This window comes from Mauremys reevesii, linkage group 13, assembly GCF_016161935.1.
Source record: "Mauremys reevesii isolate NIE-2019 linkage group 13, ASM1616193v1, whole genome shotgun sequence".
Classification (NCBI taxonomy): Eukaryota; Metazoa; Chordata; order Testudines; family Geoemydidae; genus Mauremys; species Mauremys reevesii.
Window position 1 is genome coordinate 29,275,973 of NC_052635.1, and position 17,257 is coordinate 29,293,229.

The 17,257-nt window shown below is 42.1% G+C and overlaps 1 protein-coding gene across 2 annotated transcripts in view; it reads left to right on the forward strand.

Annotated features, from left to right (window-relative positions):
* TOP1 (DNA topoisomerase I) overlaps window positions 1-17,257 on the forward strand; it is a 79,558-nt gene that overhangs the window by 33,369 nt on the left and 28,932 nt on the right. For both annotated transcript variants that reach the window (XM_039498570.1, XM_039498572.1), the window contains 4 exons: window positions 441-543; window positions 11,962-12,088; window positions 12,637-12,692; window positions 16,846-16,941. In XM_039498570.1, the coding sequence (XP_039354504.1) occupies window positions 441-543; window positions 11,962-12,088; window positions 12,637-12,692; window positions 16,846-16,941 (382 nt within the window). The remainder of the gene's footprint in view (window positions 1-440; window positions 544-11,961; window positions 12,089-12,636; window positions 12,693-16,845; window positions 16,942-17,257) is intronic.

A 17,257-nucleotide genomic window follows, 5' to 3' on the forward strand; every position in this document is an offset into this window, starting at 1 on the left:
TCCTCGGGAGCCAAAAAATCTTACCGCATTATAGGTGAAACCGCGTTATATCGAACTTGCTTTGATCCACGGGAGTGCACAGCCCTGCCCCTCCACACACACACCCCCCCCCCCCACACACACACACACTCTCTCACACACACACACACTCCTGGAGCGCTGCTTTACCATGTTACATCCGCATTTGTGTTATATCGGGTCACGTTATATGGGGTAGGGGTGTATGTGCAACTGCTGCTGTCTTGAGTTAATTTGTCCCAACACAATGATGTGTCAAATTAGTATAGTAGGACCTTTCAATGCTGAGATTTTGTTCCTGTATTGTGAAGGATACTTCAACAGCAAAATAAATACAAAGCTGCATGAGGGAGCTGATGACTTGACACACAGTTCACTACTCCCAATTTCATTTCTTAATTCCTTTCCTCTTCTGCTTACAGATTCTCACAAACACAAAGATAAACACAAAGATCGAGAACACCGGCACAAAGAGCACAAGAAAGACAAGGAAAAAGACCGGGAAAAGTCTAAGCACAGCAATAGGTGAGGAAAATCAATTGACAGGTCACTGTTGCCAAAACCTTTGCTCACCCACAGTCAAGGCTTCATGTGAAGAGTTAATGTGGTGATTAATGTGCACAGTATTGCTATTTTTAAGTGTTTAAAAGAATGCTCACAGATAAGTGCATGCGTGTTTACATGTACAGGTTAATTCACGTAATCTTAAAAATGGAGGTCTGTGTTTTAATGTAGATTGGTGTAATTAAAAATCAGTTGAGGAAATGACTACTAACTGCCAAAATGTGCAAACTTTAGTTCAGTACTATTGATACTTTTGGTTTTTTGTGGTACTGTGTATTTTCATTATTAACAAAAACATTACATTATGCATCTTAAAATTTCAGAAATGGTAGGTATTTTTGTGCATTTTGGCCAAGTTCATATTGCTAACTTACTACTTGATATTCCTGTGATTCTTTTTATTATTAAATTGCACATCAGTGTTCTATAGTTTATTTACTTTTTTATAGTAAATACCTTACTATTTCATGTTCTGCTTGTTGCTCACATGTTGGCACTGCATCAGTCTGTAACTTCTCAACTTACTGCTTAACACAATTTCTTTTTGTGCGTTCTTGGCTCTACATTTCCAAATGTTTTTCACCGAAATGTAAAACCATCTTTTTTGCAAATTTAACGAAGCACATGCCCTTCAAATACCTCCTAATGTGTTTTCCATATCTGAAGTTTGAAAGCTCACTTTTTTATGTTTTGAGCTTCCTTCTCTTGGATGGGGGTGGGGGGGAGTGGTAAACATTTTTCTTTTAAAGTGGAAAAATCTTTCACCAATTCTAATTCTCAAACGGCTCATAACTATTTATTTGTTTATATTGTTTTAAAAATCACATTTGGGCAGCTTGAAGTTGAGGGAGTGGAATGGATAGGTTATAATTGAGATAGTGACAATGATTACAGCAGAGATTGCTTCTTGAGGGTTGGCCCTTTTGTGAGGTAGAAAAAAATTAAGCTCCCATTGGGTCAGATGGATAGCTTTACTTACACTGTTTAGTACCTTACTCCACACGTGCTACCATTGAAGTCAGTGGGACTTCAATCAAAATGTGTCCAAAAAAAAAAAATCAAGAGTTCTTTAACAGGTACACATGCTGTACTTGCGGCCTGTGATTTTGAAAAGACCAGCATATCTGAGAGTGTACAACAAATTCTTGCTAGTTTTGATGAATGGTTACCTAATATTGTTGACCTGCCCCTCCTATGCACAAGTGGTCTGTGAGGCACCTAACTTCCCTTTTGCAGTTCACTTCTCGTCCAGTTTGTGCACACAAGTTGCAGGTGCATGTGCTTATGTGCATTTTCAGCCCTTTCAAAATGTGTCCCTGAGGGTGAATATATTTGGCCTGTTGAATCAGTCAGTCGTGATTGCAGGCTGATACTCCTGGGATAATAACATTACACGCACATTAAGAACACTTCAGGACTTTTTGTCGAGTAGCAGTAAAAAAAACACCACACTCTACCCCTGTCCACACTCAGTCATATGCGGCATAGCAGCTGCTCGCTCTATCAAATACAATTATTTTTAAAGCAGACATGACTGACTCGTGGAAACAACTGACTTTATTATGCAAACTTTTCTTTCCCAATTTTTTTATTAGTATTCACCAATACAATTCCATAAATATATACTGTGCCTATATAAAACCCTGGATTAAATAACAATCCCTGCCCTATAAAGTGTGCTCAAAATATGGGGCAGCAGTTTTAGAAGAAGGGGTACAGAGAGATCAGTGGTGAGGAAAACTTTTGGGGGAAGTTTCATGGAAATATTAGTGTGTTCTTAAGAGATTTGAAAGGTGAGAAGTGAGGAGACTTCCAATGGAGACATAACAGAAGACATGAATCTAACTGTGGGAGGAGGAGACACAGCAGAAAGGTCAGAAGATTGTGGGGAGATTGAGTAGGGAGAAACCAGTGCAAAGATGTAGAGCTTCTTGGGTGAGGATGAGGAGTTTGAATCTGAAGGGATGAAAGTTGGCTAGGGAAGGGGATTCAAGGACGATGACAATAGGGTCAGAGCAGTGAGAGCAGAACATATAAAAACTCCTGAAGAAGTTGCAACTTTTGCCTGGAAACAAAAATTTGTTGGTATTGGTATTGTCATAATTTACGTCAAACTGTGGTTATTTAAACAATATTGACACTCGTGGTGATTTCTTTGTTTGATTTGGTGACTGGATGTGGACTGGCTGGCAGGGGCGGCTCCAGTCACCAGCACAGCAAGCGCGTGCCTGGGGCGGCAAGCCGTGGGGGGTGGCCTGTCGGTCGCTGTGAGGGCAGCAGTCAGGCAGCCTTCAGCGGCATGCCTGTGGGAGGTCCGCCGGTCCCGTGGCTTTGGCGGCAATTCGGCAGCGGGTACGCCGAATCCGCGGGACTGGCAGATCTCTCACAGAAACGCCGCCGAATCCGCGTGATCAAGCCGCCTGACTGCCGTGCCTGGGGTGGTAAAAAACATAGAGCTGCCCCTGTTGGCTGGGACTCATTTTAAGTATCTTTCATTGTCCCTCTTATTACTGTTTTGAATATATCTGGTGCAACAAGTAGGTTTTGAAAATATTATTTTTAGGATCAATAGTCTGTTCAGAGACTAAAACGGGGGGGACTTATTTCCAGAAACTCATGAAGAAATGCTGTCTTGCAAAATGGCCACCACTTACCATTTTTCTAACATTAGGGAAGATGGTAACCCTTCTGTTATCAGGATGTGGAAAAGAGCAGGTGAATGGAGGCAGTGTCCATTTTGGCAAAGGGAAGCCCATGACTTCAGTCCCATTGAGAACCATGGGAGATAGAATTCCACAAAGAACTCTGAAGTAGTACGTATTTGTCTGCTTGTGCTGAAGGAGAAACTTTACCTATGAAGAATAACTGCAAAAAAAAAAAGCTATTAGTACTTTTTAAAAAATAGATTTAGCTAATGCATGAGTTTTCGGTGAGTTTTTAAGTATGTGGGGAGTTTGAATAGCTTGTTGCTCTATTAAGATCATTAGGGCTCAGAAAAGGTCTGACACCTGGTGCTAAAATTAAAAATGGGTCCTTTAAGAAATTTAACTCAGACTAACAGAATTGCTTGCAAATTCTCAGAAAATCCATTCTGTACTCAGCGAAGTGCTGTAATCTTGTGGAGGATGTATGTATTATGTATTTTTCATACATAAGAAGTGGAATATTTTCTTTAAGTGCAAAAGTTAAGTCAGCCTTAACTATGGAGTTGCTTTTGGCACCTCCATAATGTGTCATGCATAACACATTAATATATGTTCCTTTTTTGTAAGGGAGTTGATGGTGGGGAGAGGGGCGCAAACTAATCTCCCTAATCCAAAAGGGAGAATTTTATAATTGAAGTTGCAATTAGGAACAATTCCCTGTTGTAGAGGAAGCAGACCTGTACTCTCCATGTCTGTATGTCTAATAATTTGACAGCTCTATCATCTCTCTTAAACAAGGTTGTTTTATAAACTTCTGTCGAGGGGAAAAAACATTCCCCTGCATAAAAATAATTTCTATGTCTTGTCTTTGTGTGAGAGGGAGGTCGGATCATGGTTCTGAGCTGCCAAGTGATAAGTGCTTTAAAAATACCTAAAATAGATAATCATGATCTCATGTGGTAGAAGAGTGCTGGCCTCGTATGCAGAAGTCTTTAATTTCACTTTCTGGTTTCATCCTCTCCCACTCACTAGATGACAGCTTTATATCCTAACCACTCAAATACAGATGTAGTAAACTGGGGAAAAATAGCACTCTTGTACATTTCAGGTTTTTTTAATTTATTTCTTCACCCTGTTTAAAAATAAATAAATACAGCAAAGCCTACTTAAGCAAATTCCATGTCAAAGAATAGATCTACATCAATGTATTGAGTAGTACTCAGAAGTCTTTTTGTAAATAAACACCAGATGAAGGAATAATGAACACATTAATTTACTGCATTTTGCCTTTCCAGGCAAAGAAGCCTATATTTAATCTGTGATAAATGATCTCTAAAATACCTGGTTTCAATGCATCAAACAAAAAGACTTGGTAAAATAATGGACGTTTTTGAATCAGAGACTTTAACAGAGATCGGTGGTTGTTTTTAATCTTGAAATAACAAGAGATTCTTTCTTCCGTGTGTCTTGGGTTTTTGTGCATGGAATGCAGGCTGTCAATAAATTTCAAATCAGCAGAAAATTGGTACTGTGGTGTATGGAGTGAAGAGACTCCCCACCCCCACATTGGCAGCACTGATCCATATTGTCAGCGTGACAAGTGTCTGAGCTTCAGAAAAATCCTCCTCCAGCTTGCATGTTCATTCTGGTTACAAAATGTCTCTTGCTATCTTCTGCGTTTGAACAAATGTTGAGGGTGTAGTAGGGCTTATAGACCCAATTCTCAATGGTGATTTCTTGATTTTTGTTTTGCCAAAAACAAGAATTGGGATAGGGAGAGGAGCTACTTGTCTCATACACAGGTAAATTCAGATCATGGAAAATTCTGGGTTTTCTCCCTTTTTCTTTACCATATTTCATGTGTTGTCCCCCAAACCATTTATCTAAATGGCAAAGGGAAGGAGAAGATGGAGGAAATCTGGTTGGTCATCTGTACATGTAGAGAAAAGGGCCATTTGAAAATTTCCTTGTGCTTCCTGCAGGGGGGACCGAAAAGGGTTGGATCCCTCCCTGTCTCCACAATCGACCTTGGGCTGCTATCTGGTAGAAAAACTGACTTCTAATAGTAAAATTATTGCTTTCCAGTAGTGCCTAGAATATGCATGCTATGCCTGGTCCCAGTCCCAAAGAGCTTACACACACATGAGGTTTCATTTTCATCTGTCTCTAACTGATGATTACAGCTCTGGCCTTCTGTTTTATTCCCCAAATACCGTGTTCGCTAAGGACCTGATCCATTGTCTGTGGAAGTTGATGAAAAGACTCCCATTAAGTTCAGCAGGCATGGAATCGGTTTCTCATGAATTGGTAGCTCAGCTGTACAATTTGGGCCCACACAGGTTTACACCAAGTTCTGTTCTGTGTGGTGCACCTCTAACAATGGGAATACAAAACTGCAGGCCAGCTGAAAACTTGGCCTTTACTAGTATTTATTGGTCTGACTGTAATCACAGCTTTCTAACAGCATTGCAGTAAGTCAGGCAGTATAACTTCTGTACTCTCCCCGTTGGTTTAAGATTTCTATAAATTAAGAGCTACCTATTACTTAGGCTTCAGTTGGATTCTAACAGATATCAGTTGTCACACCGAAGTGCTGTTTGCAACTAGTTCTGATGCTTAATAGTAGAAAATACACAGCTATGGTAGTACAAGCTAATTACAGCTGGGAAAATTAGAGGGGAAATAGAGATGCTTTAGATAAAGACATCTTTCCCTGCTTGTGATCTGAAGCTGGGATAGAAAAGGCATTAGAAGGGGATTGTTATTGTACATAAATGGCACCTGGAGAATGCCGTGTTAAAGTACTCAAAGCCGTCTGCCATCCTTTGGAAACACTTTCCACTTCTGGCTTTCCATCTGATCACAGTATAAGCAGCTGCTGCCAGATGTACATTCTCCACTCCCTCCTCCAATTTAAAAAAAAAAAAAATGCTCTCCATCACATTTTCCTCTAGGCAGCTCATCGAGGGAATACTGCTAGAGTTTTCAAGGAGACAGATTTCTTTTGTTGCACTTAACATTTCCATCATTCTTCCCCTGTCTCCCCCAAACCCTCTGAGATATTGTGTTATACAACCCTTCTAAAAGGAGAGACAGGAAACAGAGTTGGTGGTACGCTGTGGGGCACTGGCTGATGTGTGCCTATTATGAGGTGTTAAATTAATTTCTCTTATTTCCTCCAAGATACCTGACAGATTCCTGCTGCATTCCAAGTGTTGTTGCAGCAAGATACTATTGTTTTAACAGGCCTATTCCTTAGATCAGATAAATGCTGGTTAAGCACAAATGTTGTACTGGTATAACTATGTCTGTTTAGGGAGGGCGACCTTTTTTACTGAAATAATTACAACCTTGTAGTGTGGGTGCATATGTGGGTATATAAATATGCTTAGACCGTACAATGTATTCCTGAACAGGAAGGTGGGGGTTAGCGGTAGTCATATACGGCCTTATACTTTGTATTGATCCTCTTTAGTAGGTTTCTGACTTTGGGGTTTTAATCTGGCTAGCTCTGCAGGGAAGGATGCAACTGAGGTAACAAAAGCAAGGATACAGAGGAAGGACTATGGGATATATGTCATCATCCTATGGCTGCATCACATCACGTCTTTCTCTAAAGAGGGAAACAAGTAGTGTGTAAAGTCTGAAATGGCCAGAAAAGGATTCTCTGATCTTCAAAATGTGACACATCTACCCATATCATACCTTTAGACATCCTTGCCCCTATGGAAGGCTGAGACCTATTCTGAAGGTTAAGGATGGTGCCTTGGAAGAGATACCATGTTGCCCTCTTCTGTTATAGTTGCCAAACTGTGAAGTGTTTCCCCTGGAGGCTTCCCTAGATATCCTAGTCCAGGGGTTCTCAAATTTCATTGCACCGTGACCTTGTTCTGACAACAAAATTACTACATGACCCTGGGTATAATGTAGTATAATCATGACCCTGGGTAGGGGGAGAGGGGCCAGAGCCCAAGCCCCGCCTCTCCAGGTTGGGGTGGCGCTTGTGTGTCAGCTTCAGCCCTGTGTCCCAGCAAGTTTCATGCTGGCCCTAGCGACCCCATTACAATGGGATCCCGACCCATAGTTGGGGAACTGCTGTCCTAGCCTGATTAAAAACACGTTCTGTTTGCTGGCTGAAATGGGTACATTTGGGAAAACTATGTGCCTCTTGTTACTGTTGCCAGGATTACTGGCTGAAGTCTACAACCCCAGCGTGTTCCCAAGCAACGCGCATCGCTCGTTGGCACTGACGTAAATCAGGCTCTTCCAGGTAGGCAGGATGGCATGAGCCTGCTTTTGTTATTTAGTGTGTCAGATTTCAGACACACTTGTCTGTCTGTAAAATCAGAACTGTCTTTTGGTGCCCGGAGAATGTGTAGGTGTGGCAAGCAATCTGTTTATGAATGGGAGAAAGAAATACATTTTCCTTCTTGCCTCAGAGCAAGTAGCAGATGGAATTTTGTTTTTTTTAGGGAAGCTTCTGTTAGCCTTATAACGGGAGGGAAGATGGTGGTGGGGAGAATCTCAGAATTCACCACCTATATCACTGTTACTTAGAAATAGGCTTTGCAGGCTAACACCCAGGGCGCTTAGGATCTTTGAGCCTTTCCTCCCCATGCTGCCTCACACTCTGAAGAGCAATGAGAGGCAACTATTAAAGGTGTTGGAAGCAAGAAGTAAGTTGCCTTGCCAAAAAGCAAAGGGAGGAAGGGGGTAGTCTTATGGTAAAGACCCAGGCCTGAAGGTCAGAAGCTGAGACACCTGTTTCTGGCTGCACGAGTGATATTGTATTTGGCAATGAGCAAGTCACTCAAATCCACATTTTCAAGAGTTGCAGCTGATTTATTTTGAGAGACCTCAATTTTTGGTTGCTCAACGCCAGACCTTGGGCACAACGGAAGTGGAAGCCATGAGTGACCAGCACTTCTGAAAATGAGGCCTACAGGTATGGAGTCTTGAGTTTGGTATCCAGAAGCAGCGTGATACTCTTGAAAATATTGACATTTAATTTCCGATCCTTTGTCACTTGTGAAATAGGGACAACGCTATTTCCCTATATCACGGAACTGAATTCATTGTTGTTTAAATTGCATTGAGATTCATAGATGCAAACTGCTGTAAAAGCTGTTGTAGTATTTGATGAATTTAGTAAGCCATGCAATTGCAGGTGGGATTTTAAAAACAAACCCATAGAACAGGGGTTGGCAACTGTTCAGAAGTGCTGTGCCGAGTCTTCATTTATTCACTCTAATTTAAGGTTTTGCGTGCCAGTCATACATTTTAACATTTTTAGAAGATCTCTTTCTATAAGTCTATAATATATAACTAAACTATTGTTGTATGTAAAGTAAATAAGGTTTTTAAAACATTTAAGGAGCTTCATTTACAATTAAATTAAAATGCAGAGCCTCCCGGACCGGTGGCCAGGATCCGGGCAGTGTGAGTGCTACTGAAAATCAGCTTGCGTGCCGCCTTTGGCACACGTGCCAGAGCTTGCCTACCCTGCCACAGAAGAATGTGGGGTGACAAGAATCTGCTGGTCAGAAAATAGAACAGTGTAGACTTGCAGACACAAGTCTAGGTTTAAGCCCTACTATGGAAGGTAAATAGCTTTATTACCTTTCTCACCCGACTGGCATCTCCACATGCATCTGTCCTCTAAACCCACAAGGCACCCGTTGCAATAGTGTTCTGCTGTTCTACCTGGGCTGTTCCTTAATCATCCCTCTCTTGCACTTTTATAATTATGAAGTTTAAGCTCACGAACAATGTGAGAATCATCAGCTTGTCGTCTTTTTCATTTTCCCTCTAGGATACTGAAGCTGGGAAATATATCCTAAGTAACAACACAAGTGTAGCGGTAGCAGGCATCCACTTGACTTTTCAAATTCAGTTCAGGGTTCTGTGTGTACTGCTGTCATGATCACATAGCATATACAGTGTAGTCTGCAGTATGTGGTCTTTAAATCTGTGCTAACAGGCAATCTGTGGTATGGCATATCTGTCTGTGGCACTCTAGAAATACTTAATCTCTTTCAGTGTTTAGGCACTCTTGTACGCTGTTCTACTAGTCTAATCCTGTCACCAGAGAGTTAAATGGAATCTGACTTCTATCTGGAGACTTCATAGTGAGGCGCTTGTATTGAATTGGTGAGAGGACCACCTCCTGCTAATGTAGTATAAGCTTTTTATTCTTACTGTTTTGAACCAGCAATTAGCAGAGGCTGTCCTAATGCAGTGGCAATTTCCCAGTGCTCTGCATTGTACTGTGTGCAGTAGATTCAAAATCCATTTAGGTGTTGCTTGGCGTAAAGTGAGTGCCATCAGAACTGGGATCTTCCTCCTTAACTGCTTGGATTTGGAGAGAGAGAGATGCATATTACAATATGGCACTTTGAGCGTGGTCCTCTGGCTAGACCTTTATCAAGTGCAACTCTGGAGGAGTCCACAGGAGTTGTTTGTGTACAGGATGAGGTTGAAGTCAGGTTTTTCTCTGCAGTCCTACAGGTGTGAACACATTGGTGTATTGTAACTTTAGATGCCCATCTCTTTATCATACACAACCTTTCTGGGTGCTGAAGAACACACTCATTTCTTTCTCTAGTGTTTAGACCAGCAGCCCAATTTCTGCATGTCCCTGTTTGTTCAGGTAGAAACAAAAGGAGAATTGGAGAACTTGTGTCTCTCAAAAGCTCCCTCCCATCTTGCATCCTAGACGTGATTTTTTTTTTCAGTGTATCACCATTCAGAGTGTCTTTACTTGCACTCGACTGTTAAATGACTGAAATAAGGAAGCTGCATACATTTGCATAAAGTTTGGTGCTATTAGTTTATTATTTGTATTGTAGCGCTCAGGGGCCCCAATTATGGCCCAGGACCCCCACAGTTTAGGTGCTGTATGAACACAGAACAAAAAGCCAGCCCCGCCCCAAACAAGCTTACAGTTGACATGTCCATGAAGAGATGACAGATGGCTATGGATTGATTGATGGGGGAGTACCAGCAGGCAATGAGATCATATTAGCCAGTAGGGTAGGCTGTGGTCTCAGCACAACCTTTATCAAGATTTTTGCAAGCAAAGGAAAGTTTTTAAGGAGGGATTTGAAGGAAAACAATGAATGGCTTTGTGGATGTTTATGGAGCGCTCCTCCCTATGTGAAGGGCAGCATGGAAGAAAAGTACAAAGATGCTTGTTTGAAAATGTTAACAGGTGGGCAGTGAAGGCTGGTCTCTTAAGCTGATCCCGGGTGGGAGCTGACTTTTTGATACTGAACAAGAGATAAATAGTGTGGGGATAGGCTGTGGAGGACCTTGAAAGTGAAGTAGCTTATGTATGATACACAGCTTAATCCCAAGGAGTGATGGAAAATGTTTCCTTAAGGCCAGGGATCTTTCTAAGTTAAAACAATGAAGAATAACAGTGATAAAAGAGAGAGTACGTTATGGGAGTTGTAGTCCTGATGGAACTGGGTCTGCAAACTGTGTCAGGACAGGCAAGATGCTTGGTGTTTCACCATCCCCAGCACGAACGGGAACCCAATTTTTCCCCCCCCCCCCCCCCCGGTATGTCTTGCAGGGAGCCATGGTCTCTTCCTTCTGTTTTAATGGGACTTCATGCAGTTTTGTAAACAAGCCTATCTAAGGCATGTTCAGCTAGTAGAGTTGCTGCTTGGCTTCAAGAACAGTGCTGCTAATTCTGCATTGCCAACTCTTGTGACTTTTTTAACATGAGTCTTGAGATGTTTGGTGTGTTTCATAAGACTCCAGCTCTTGGGATCAAGTAACTACCTGAGAATCTACCCCTTATAGTTGCAGTGGAAAACTTGAGAATGTGATTAGAGTGTATCCTAAAAGGCTCAGAAACCAAAAGGGGAAATAAAAAGAACCTTGATTTTTTTTTTATCATGATTTTGCAGACTCATTTATTATTTTTTAACACTTGATTGGCAATGTTGTAATCTGCAGCACTTGAATCTGAGTGTCAGTGAACTAATAGCATTTGCTAAAACTAGGCACGGTAACATCTCTGCACTCCTGTCGTGACTTGTCATTGTTATTCTGACTTGAGCTTTTCCTGAGCAGAGAGCCAGTTGTGCTGAGCTGCATAGTGATTTTGACAGAGGTTCAGTGAGGCTTCGTTAGAGCAAGCAACTAGGAATTAAGGACTGCTGAGTTTTATTCCATTGATTTAGTGTAACCCTGGGCATGTCACTAACTTTTCTCTGCCTCGGTTTCTCCTCTGTTGATAGGGGAATAATCACTTACCAAATGTTTATAAAGTGAATTTAGTTCCTTGGATGAAAATGTCAAAATTTGTGTTTATTACTTACTATCTAAACAAATGTCCACAGAGGAGTGGAATGTGACTATCAATATCACTTCACTTGTGACCTTTCAGGATTTAATTGGAAACAAGAACAGTGAAGAGCCAAGCTAAAGTGTTCGACCGTGGTAAATACATCATGTTGTGATTTTTCACTGGCAACCTCATCCTGATGCTGTTAACCTGATTTGGAATACTTAGCCGCTGTGGTTTTACCCCATGTTCCTTCTTCACCTTCTGAAGAAAGTAAATGCCATGAATCTGACTGTTTTGTTGTATCTTCCTGTTAGTTTAACTTTATTTCAGGTGATTGTAAGTTTCATGCCTTAAGAGTTCGGTTAACAAGTTGCTCCCCTTGGTCAAGCCTCTTAACGGCCAGCCCCTCATTGAACTGAGTCTTCTGTCTTGCAGTGAGCACAAAGATTCCTCGGAGAAGAAACACAAAGAGAAAGAGAAAACCAAACACAAAGATGGCAGCTCAGAGAAACACAAAGACAAACACAAAGATAGAGACAAGGAGAAACGAAAGGAAGAAAAGGTGCGTAGTTCTTGAATGTGGGTGGCAAGGAGCAGTTCTGCTTTAACTGTTACACTACGTGAAGACACAAGAACTGCTTCTAGTTTTTAGTTATCTAATAGTGGAAACCAACCCCAAATTAAGTTCGAGACTTAAAGCTCAATATCTTATAAGCTACAGACTATAGGGGCCATATCCTCAACTGGTGTAAATGGGCACAATGGAGCTGTGCCTAATTACACCACTAAGGATCTTGCTCTATGTCTTTCCTATTGTAATTCCACTCTGAACTCAGGGTCGGGTTTAGATAGTCATAATAGTCAAAGGTCAATTTAGATTAAGTTCATCCCATGCAACAGCAGGCTGCAGTTTCCCAGTATAAGATGTAGCAGATATTGCACTGATAACTACACTTGATCTTTGCCAACTGATACTAATGGAAAGCCAGAATGTAGCTGATCACATGTAGGCATCCTGGGTGTGCTCAGTCACTGCTAAAAGGGCTAAGTTACACGTAGTACTAGCACTTGTTTCCTGCTTCACATTCTCTGTCTCCTTTTCTCTTTCAGAGCAAATCTTCTGGTGATATAAAAATAAAGAAGGAAAAGGAAAATGGTTTCTCCAGGTAAGAAGCTGAGTCTGGGGTCTGAAATCTGATGTAGCAGTTTGTCATGATTTTTGCTTTGTTTCCCAATCCTCAAATTGTTGTGGTCCCTCTCAGCCAGTTTGTGGAGGCAGGTGCTCTGATATTTCAGTGACCTCTTTCCTCCATATAAAGAACTCCCATCTCAAGCAAATGGATGCACTTTTGAATAATTGGCTGACTTCCCAGAAGTCAGTGGTGGGAAAAGACTTGTCAGGACATCTGGTCTATTCTATGCATGCAGGATTGTTCCCTACCGTGGATTCTTGAATGCTTTCAAGAATCTGGAAACTAGGTTCTGCCCAGGGCAGAGCAGACTCCTGGAAATGGTGTTAAGTGGGGACTAGAAGTCCTTACCCCACTGTAAAGTTGATGTTGTGGCAAGCATTTGACTCATTATGCATTTTGTCTTCTGAAGTTGGCATTGATAATGCTACACCCCCAGGTACTTGCTTATCTGAAAGCAAGACCAAGGGGCTAGGATTTCAAACCCTAGTTTGTAAAGAAATAGCAAATAGGCCACTTGTTAACATTTAAAAAAAAAAATCAGAAAATTTGTCACTTATTCTACTCTATCTATTGACTTCCTAATCCTTAAAGAACAATCTAGACTTCATGAATATTGAATTGTACCAATCGCCACTAGATTTACTTGTAGTTCATTTACTTGTGACTTTTTAATAGAAGTGCCATTTATTTCTTAACATCTGACAAACAATAAAGATTTCCTTGTTTACTCCTTTAAATACAGCTCTCAGATCATGAATCTGGGTCCTGTGACTTTGTGTTTTTCAGTTGGGGGTGCCTGACCATCTGCTGTGTATTGAAATAGATCTGCTGCCTTGGAAGCAGTTTATATCTAGGGCTGGAAACCTCGACCACCCCCACCCCTTTTTTTTGCCTGTCTTTAATTTTATGCACTACTGAGAATTCATCCCAGTCTCACCTTGATCTGAGGTGGAATGGTGGCAGGGAGGGTCATGAGAAGGAGCCTACCTGTGCTCTACCTGATTAGAATCATATGCTTACTTTGAATGTCCGTTCTTGATACAGGAGCCTTTCAGTTCTCAAGTAGCAGTATTTGAACATGCAGACTCTACATTTTAACACTTTTTCCTGACTTGGTAGAGGAAAGAGAAATGCCCTTCTCCAAGCACCTTTCGGAACTACTATCTTGGAAATGTAAAGCGTAATTATCATAAGCCAGTGGCAATTGCCATAATTACCTAATACAGTACATGGTACCTTTTTGTTAACTCCTGATGAAACATGCTGCCTACTGAGGTTATGGAAGCTCCCTCACTTGAGGTTTTCAAAAGGAGACTGGATAGCCATTTATCTTGGATGGTTTAGCCCAGGGGCAGGCAAACTTTTTAGCCTGAGGGCCACATCGAGTTTCGTAAATTGTATGGAGGGCCGGTTAGGGGAGGGGGTTGTGGCCCAGCCCCCACCTCCTATCTGCCACACACACACACACACTCCTGCTCCATCCAACACCCCCATTCCCTGACGGCCCCTCTGGGACCCCATCCACAGACCCCCGCTCCCTATCCTGACTGCCCCAGGACCCCTGCCACCCCATCCAACCCCCCTCCCCTCCTTTCTGAACCCTATCCACCCCCCCACCCCCTGACCACCACCCCGAACTCCCCTGCCCTCTATCCAACCCCCCTGGTCCCTGCCCCCTTACCGGGCTGCCTGGAGCACTGGTGGCTGGCAGCACTACAGTCATTCCACCTGGCTGGAGCCGGGCCACGCTGCCACTGACGCCACCACGCAGCACAGAGACCAGGTCAGGCTGGGCTCTGCAGCTGCACTGCCCCAGGAGCTCACAGCCCCGCTGGCCAGAGCATTGCGCCAGCGGTGGAGCAAGCAAGCTGAGGCTGCGGGGGAGGGAGGACAGCAGGGGAGGGGCTGGGGGCTAGCCTCCCGGTCCAGGAGCTGGGGGGCCAGGCAGGACGGTCCCACAGGCCATAGTTTGCCCACCTCTGTTTTAGATACAACAAATCCTGCCTCTTGGCAGGGGGTTAGACTAGTTGACCCTCGTGGTCCCTTCTAATGCTATGATTCTAGTAAGACAATTGAGCACCATCATGGTTTCACCGAATGTATGTGTGTTAGGCCTGGTCTACACTAAAAAGTTAGGTCGACCCAGCTGTTTTGCTCAGGGGTGTGAAAAATCCACACTCCTGAGCACTGTAGTTAAGCTGACTTAATCCCTGGTGTAGATAGCACTGGGTGGATGGGAGAATTCTTTCATTAGCATCTAGCTGCCACTTCTCAGGGAGGTGAATTACCTACACTGATGGGAGAACCCCTCCCATCGGCATAGTAGTGTCTACACTGAAGCACTCAGAAGCCCAGCTGCAGCGGTGCCACTGTCCCATTTCAAGTGTAAACAAGCCCTTAGCTGGGAACAGTTGGCCCTCTCATACTAACGAAATTGGCTCATCCCAGGTTCCAGCTGTAGCACTCTGTGAAACCAGGGCATCATTACCTCCTCATGCCAGTTCAAGACTTTTCCCAGACTCTCACTGTTGGTGACCCAAAACAGGCTAATAGGGAAGTAATTTATATTTCTCCCACTGAAATGTTCCATTTTCAAGCTCACTAGAGGTATGTCACCTTCCAAAAAATCTAAACTACCCAAAATAAGATTTGGAGGATGGTTGGAAGCGTTATGGCCTGGGCTATATCTTGGCGAGCTAGATGTGTATTCTCGGGAACAATGTGGTACCCAGTTTATTCCAATTTTGCATTGTCTGTCTCAAACTTCATTTCCTATTGTTGCCAAGTGCTTGGAGATGTTTCTGCATTAAGATTCCTTATATAAAGCAGACAACATTTTAATAATAGCGATGATAATAAAAAGTCACAGAGCTCTACCTCCAGGGAGAATAAATTGTACAGGTAAATGAATGCTTTTTTTTCCCTATGGTGATACTCTTCAATGTCTGGAACCTTAAGTCTTGGTTATAAGTAATGCCATAAAAATGGCTCCTTGTAACAGCACATATCTGTTCTCTGCCTTCTGAGTTACATCTGCCAGCACCACAGAAGCTATACAGCTGTGAAAGAGCAAACTGTCCTGTTCTGCCTCATCAACACAATTGCCAGCTAAATTAAGATTCCAGAATGTCTCTTTCCGAGAGTGATGTACAGTGCAGACTGCTGGTTGATTTTCTTTTTTCCCATTCCACCCGATAACAAAATCTGAGTGTTGACTTGGAAACTGAGCTAATTTGATACAGAAATCATTTGAGGGAGCGTGAATAGGAATGCTCAAGATGTCGCTCTTCGAGTTGCTTACCTGATCAGAATTGCAACGATTTCTGATTCTTTTTGTAGCTTATTTGTTTTGTAAAGATAAGTTAAATGCTTTTTACAAAAGCAAAGACTGAAATTTAAAACAAGTTAATTAAAAGGACAATCTCTTTTAAAATTACTTCTGCTGCTAGCATCATGGCACATTAAGACTGAAAATGTTATGCCTAATTTAATATTTATGCTGCCTGAGAGTGGGGAGGAAGCATGCACATGTTGCGTTCTTGCAGCTTAGATATTGAAAATAGACTAATTAATGTAACTTTTTGTTGATCATGTTTCATATCTAGTTCTCACAAATGAACGTAATGCTGCAAGGTTCCATTTACAAATGCTGTTTTTAAAATCAAACTGTTTTCATTTGAGATACTATTTTTAACAAAGACTCTGGACTTCTCTTACTTGGTGATGTCCCTGTTTCGCAGCATAAATGCATAGACTTCAATGGTTTTTAAGCAATACATCTGTAAATTTTTGGAAGCTGCACTCTGTTTACTTAAAATACAAGCCTCAGAGTAACCTAGAAGCCCGACCTTAACACGTAAAACATTGCTGCATTCCTTGCATTGCTTTAGGCCTTTTGGATAGTGTCAGCAACTGTGAGGGAAATTGCGTAGTCTCAGACACTGTAAGGGGTGTAGCTCCCTACACTGGTGCATGTGCTAGGAGAAATACAGAACTCTGCACTCCAAAACCAGCTGTCAGTATCTCTTTACAGTTCACTTCTTACATTGAATCGGTTCTGTTTTCAAAAAACTATTTGACTCAGTGTTCTGTATTTAAACAAACAATCCTCTGCCTTTTTCCTTAGTCCGCTGCGTATTAAAGATGAACCTGATGAGGATGGCTATTATGCATCTCCCAAGGAGGACTCCAAACCCCTAAAGAGACCTCGGGAGGAGGACGAGTAAGTAACTTGTGTACTGCGCCTGTGTGAAGAGAATGATTTAGAGGGGTTTGGGGCCTTTCAGAATTAACAAGTTGGATGTGGGAGTGGGGATCTGGGTCCAGATTTTTTTTATTGGAAGATACATTTGCTATGCTTAAGATCTATGAATGATTTAGGTGTATTTTTAGTATGGTACCCATGTTGCCCTTTTGAAAAAGAATCCTTCGGTGTGCTCTGTCTCTAGGAGGAAAAGGCGCTGTTAAGCGTTGCAAAACTAATGAATACAAAATCAGAAGGCAGGCAGAGAAAAGGGACATGGGTTTTAAAAGAATGT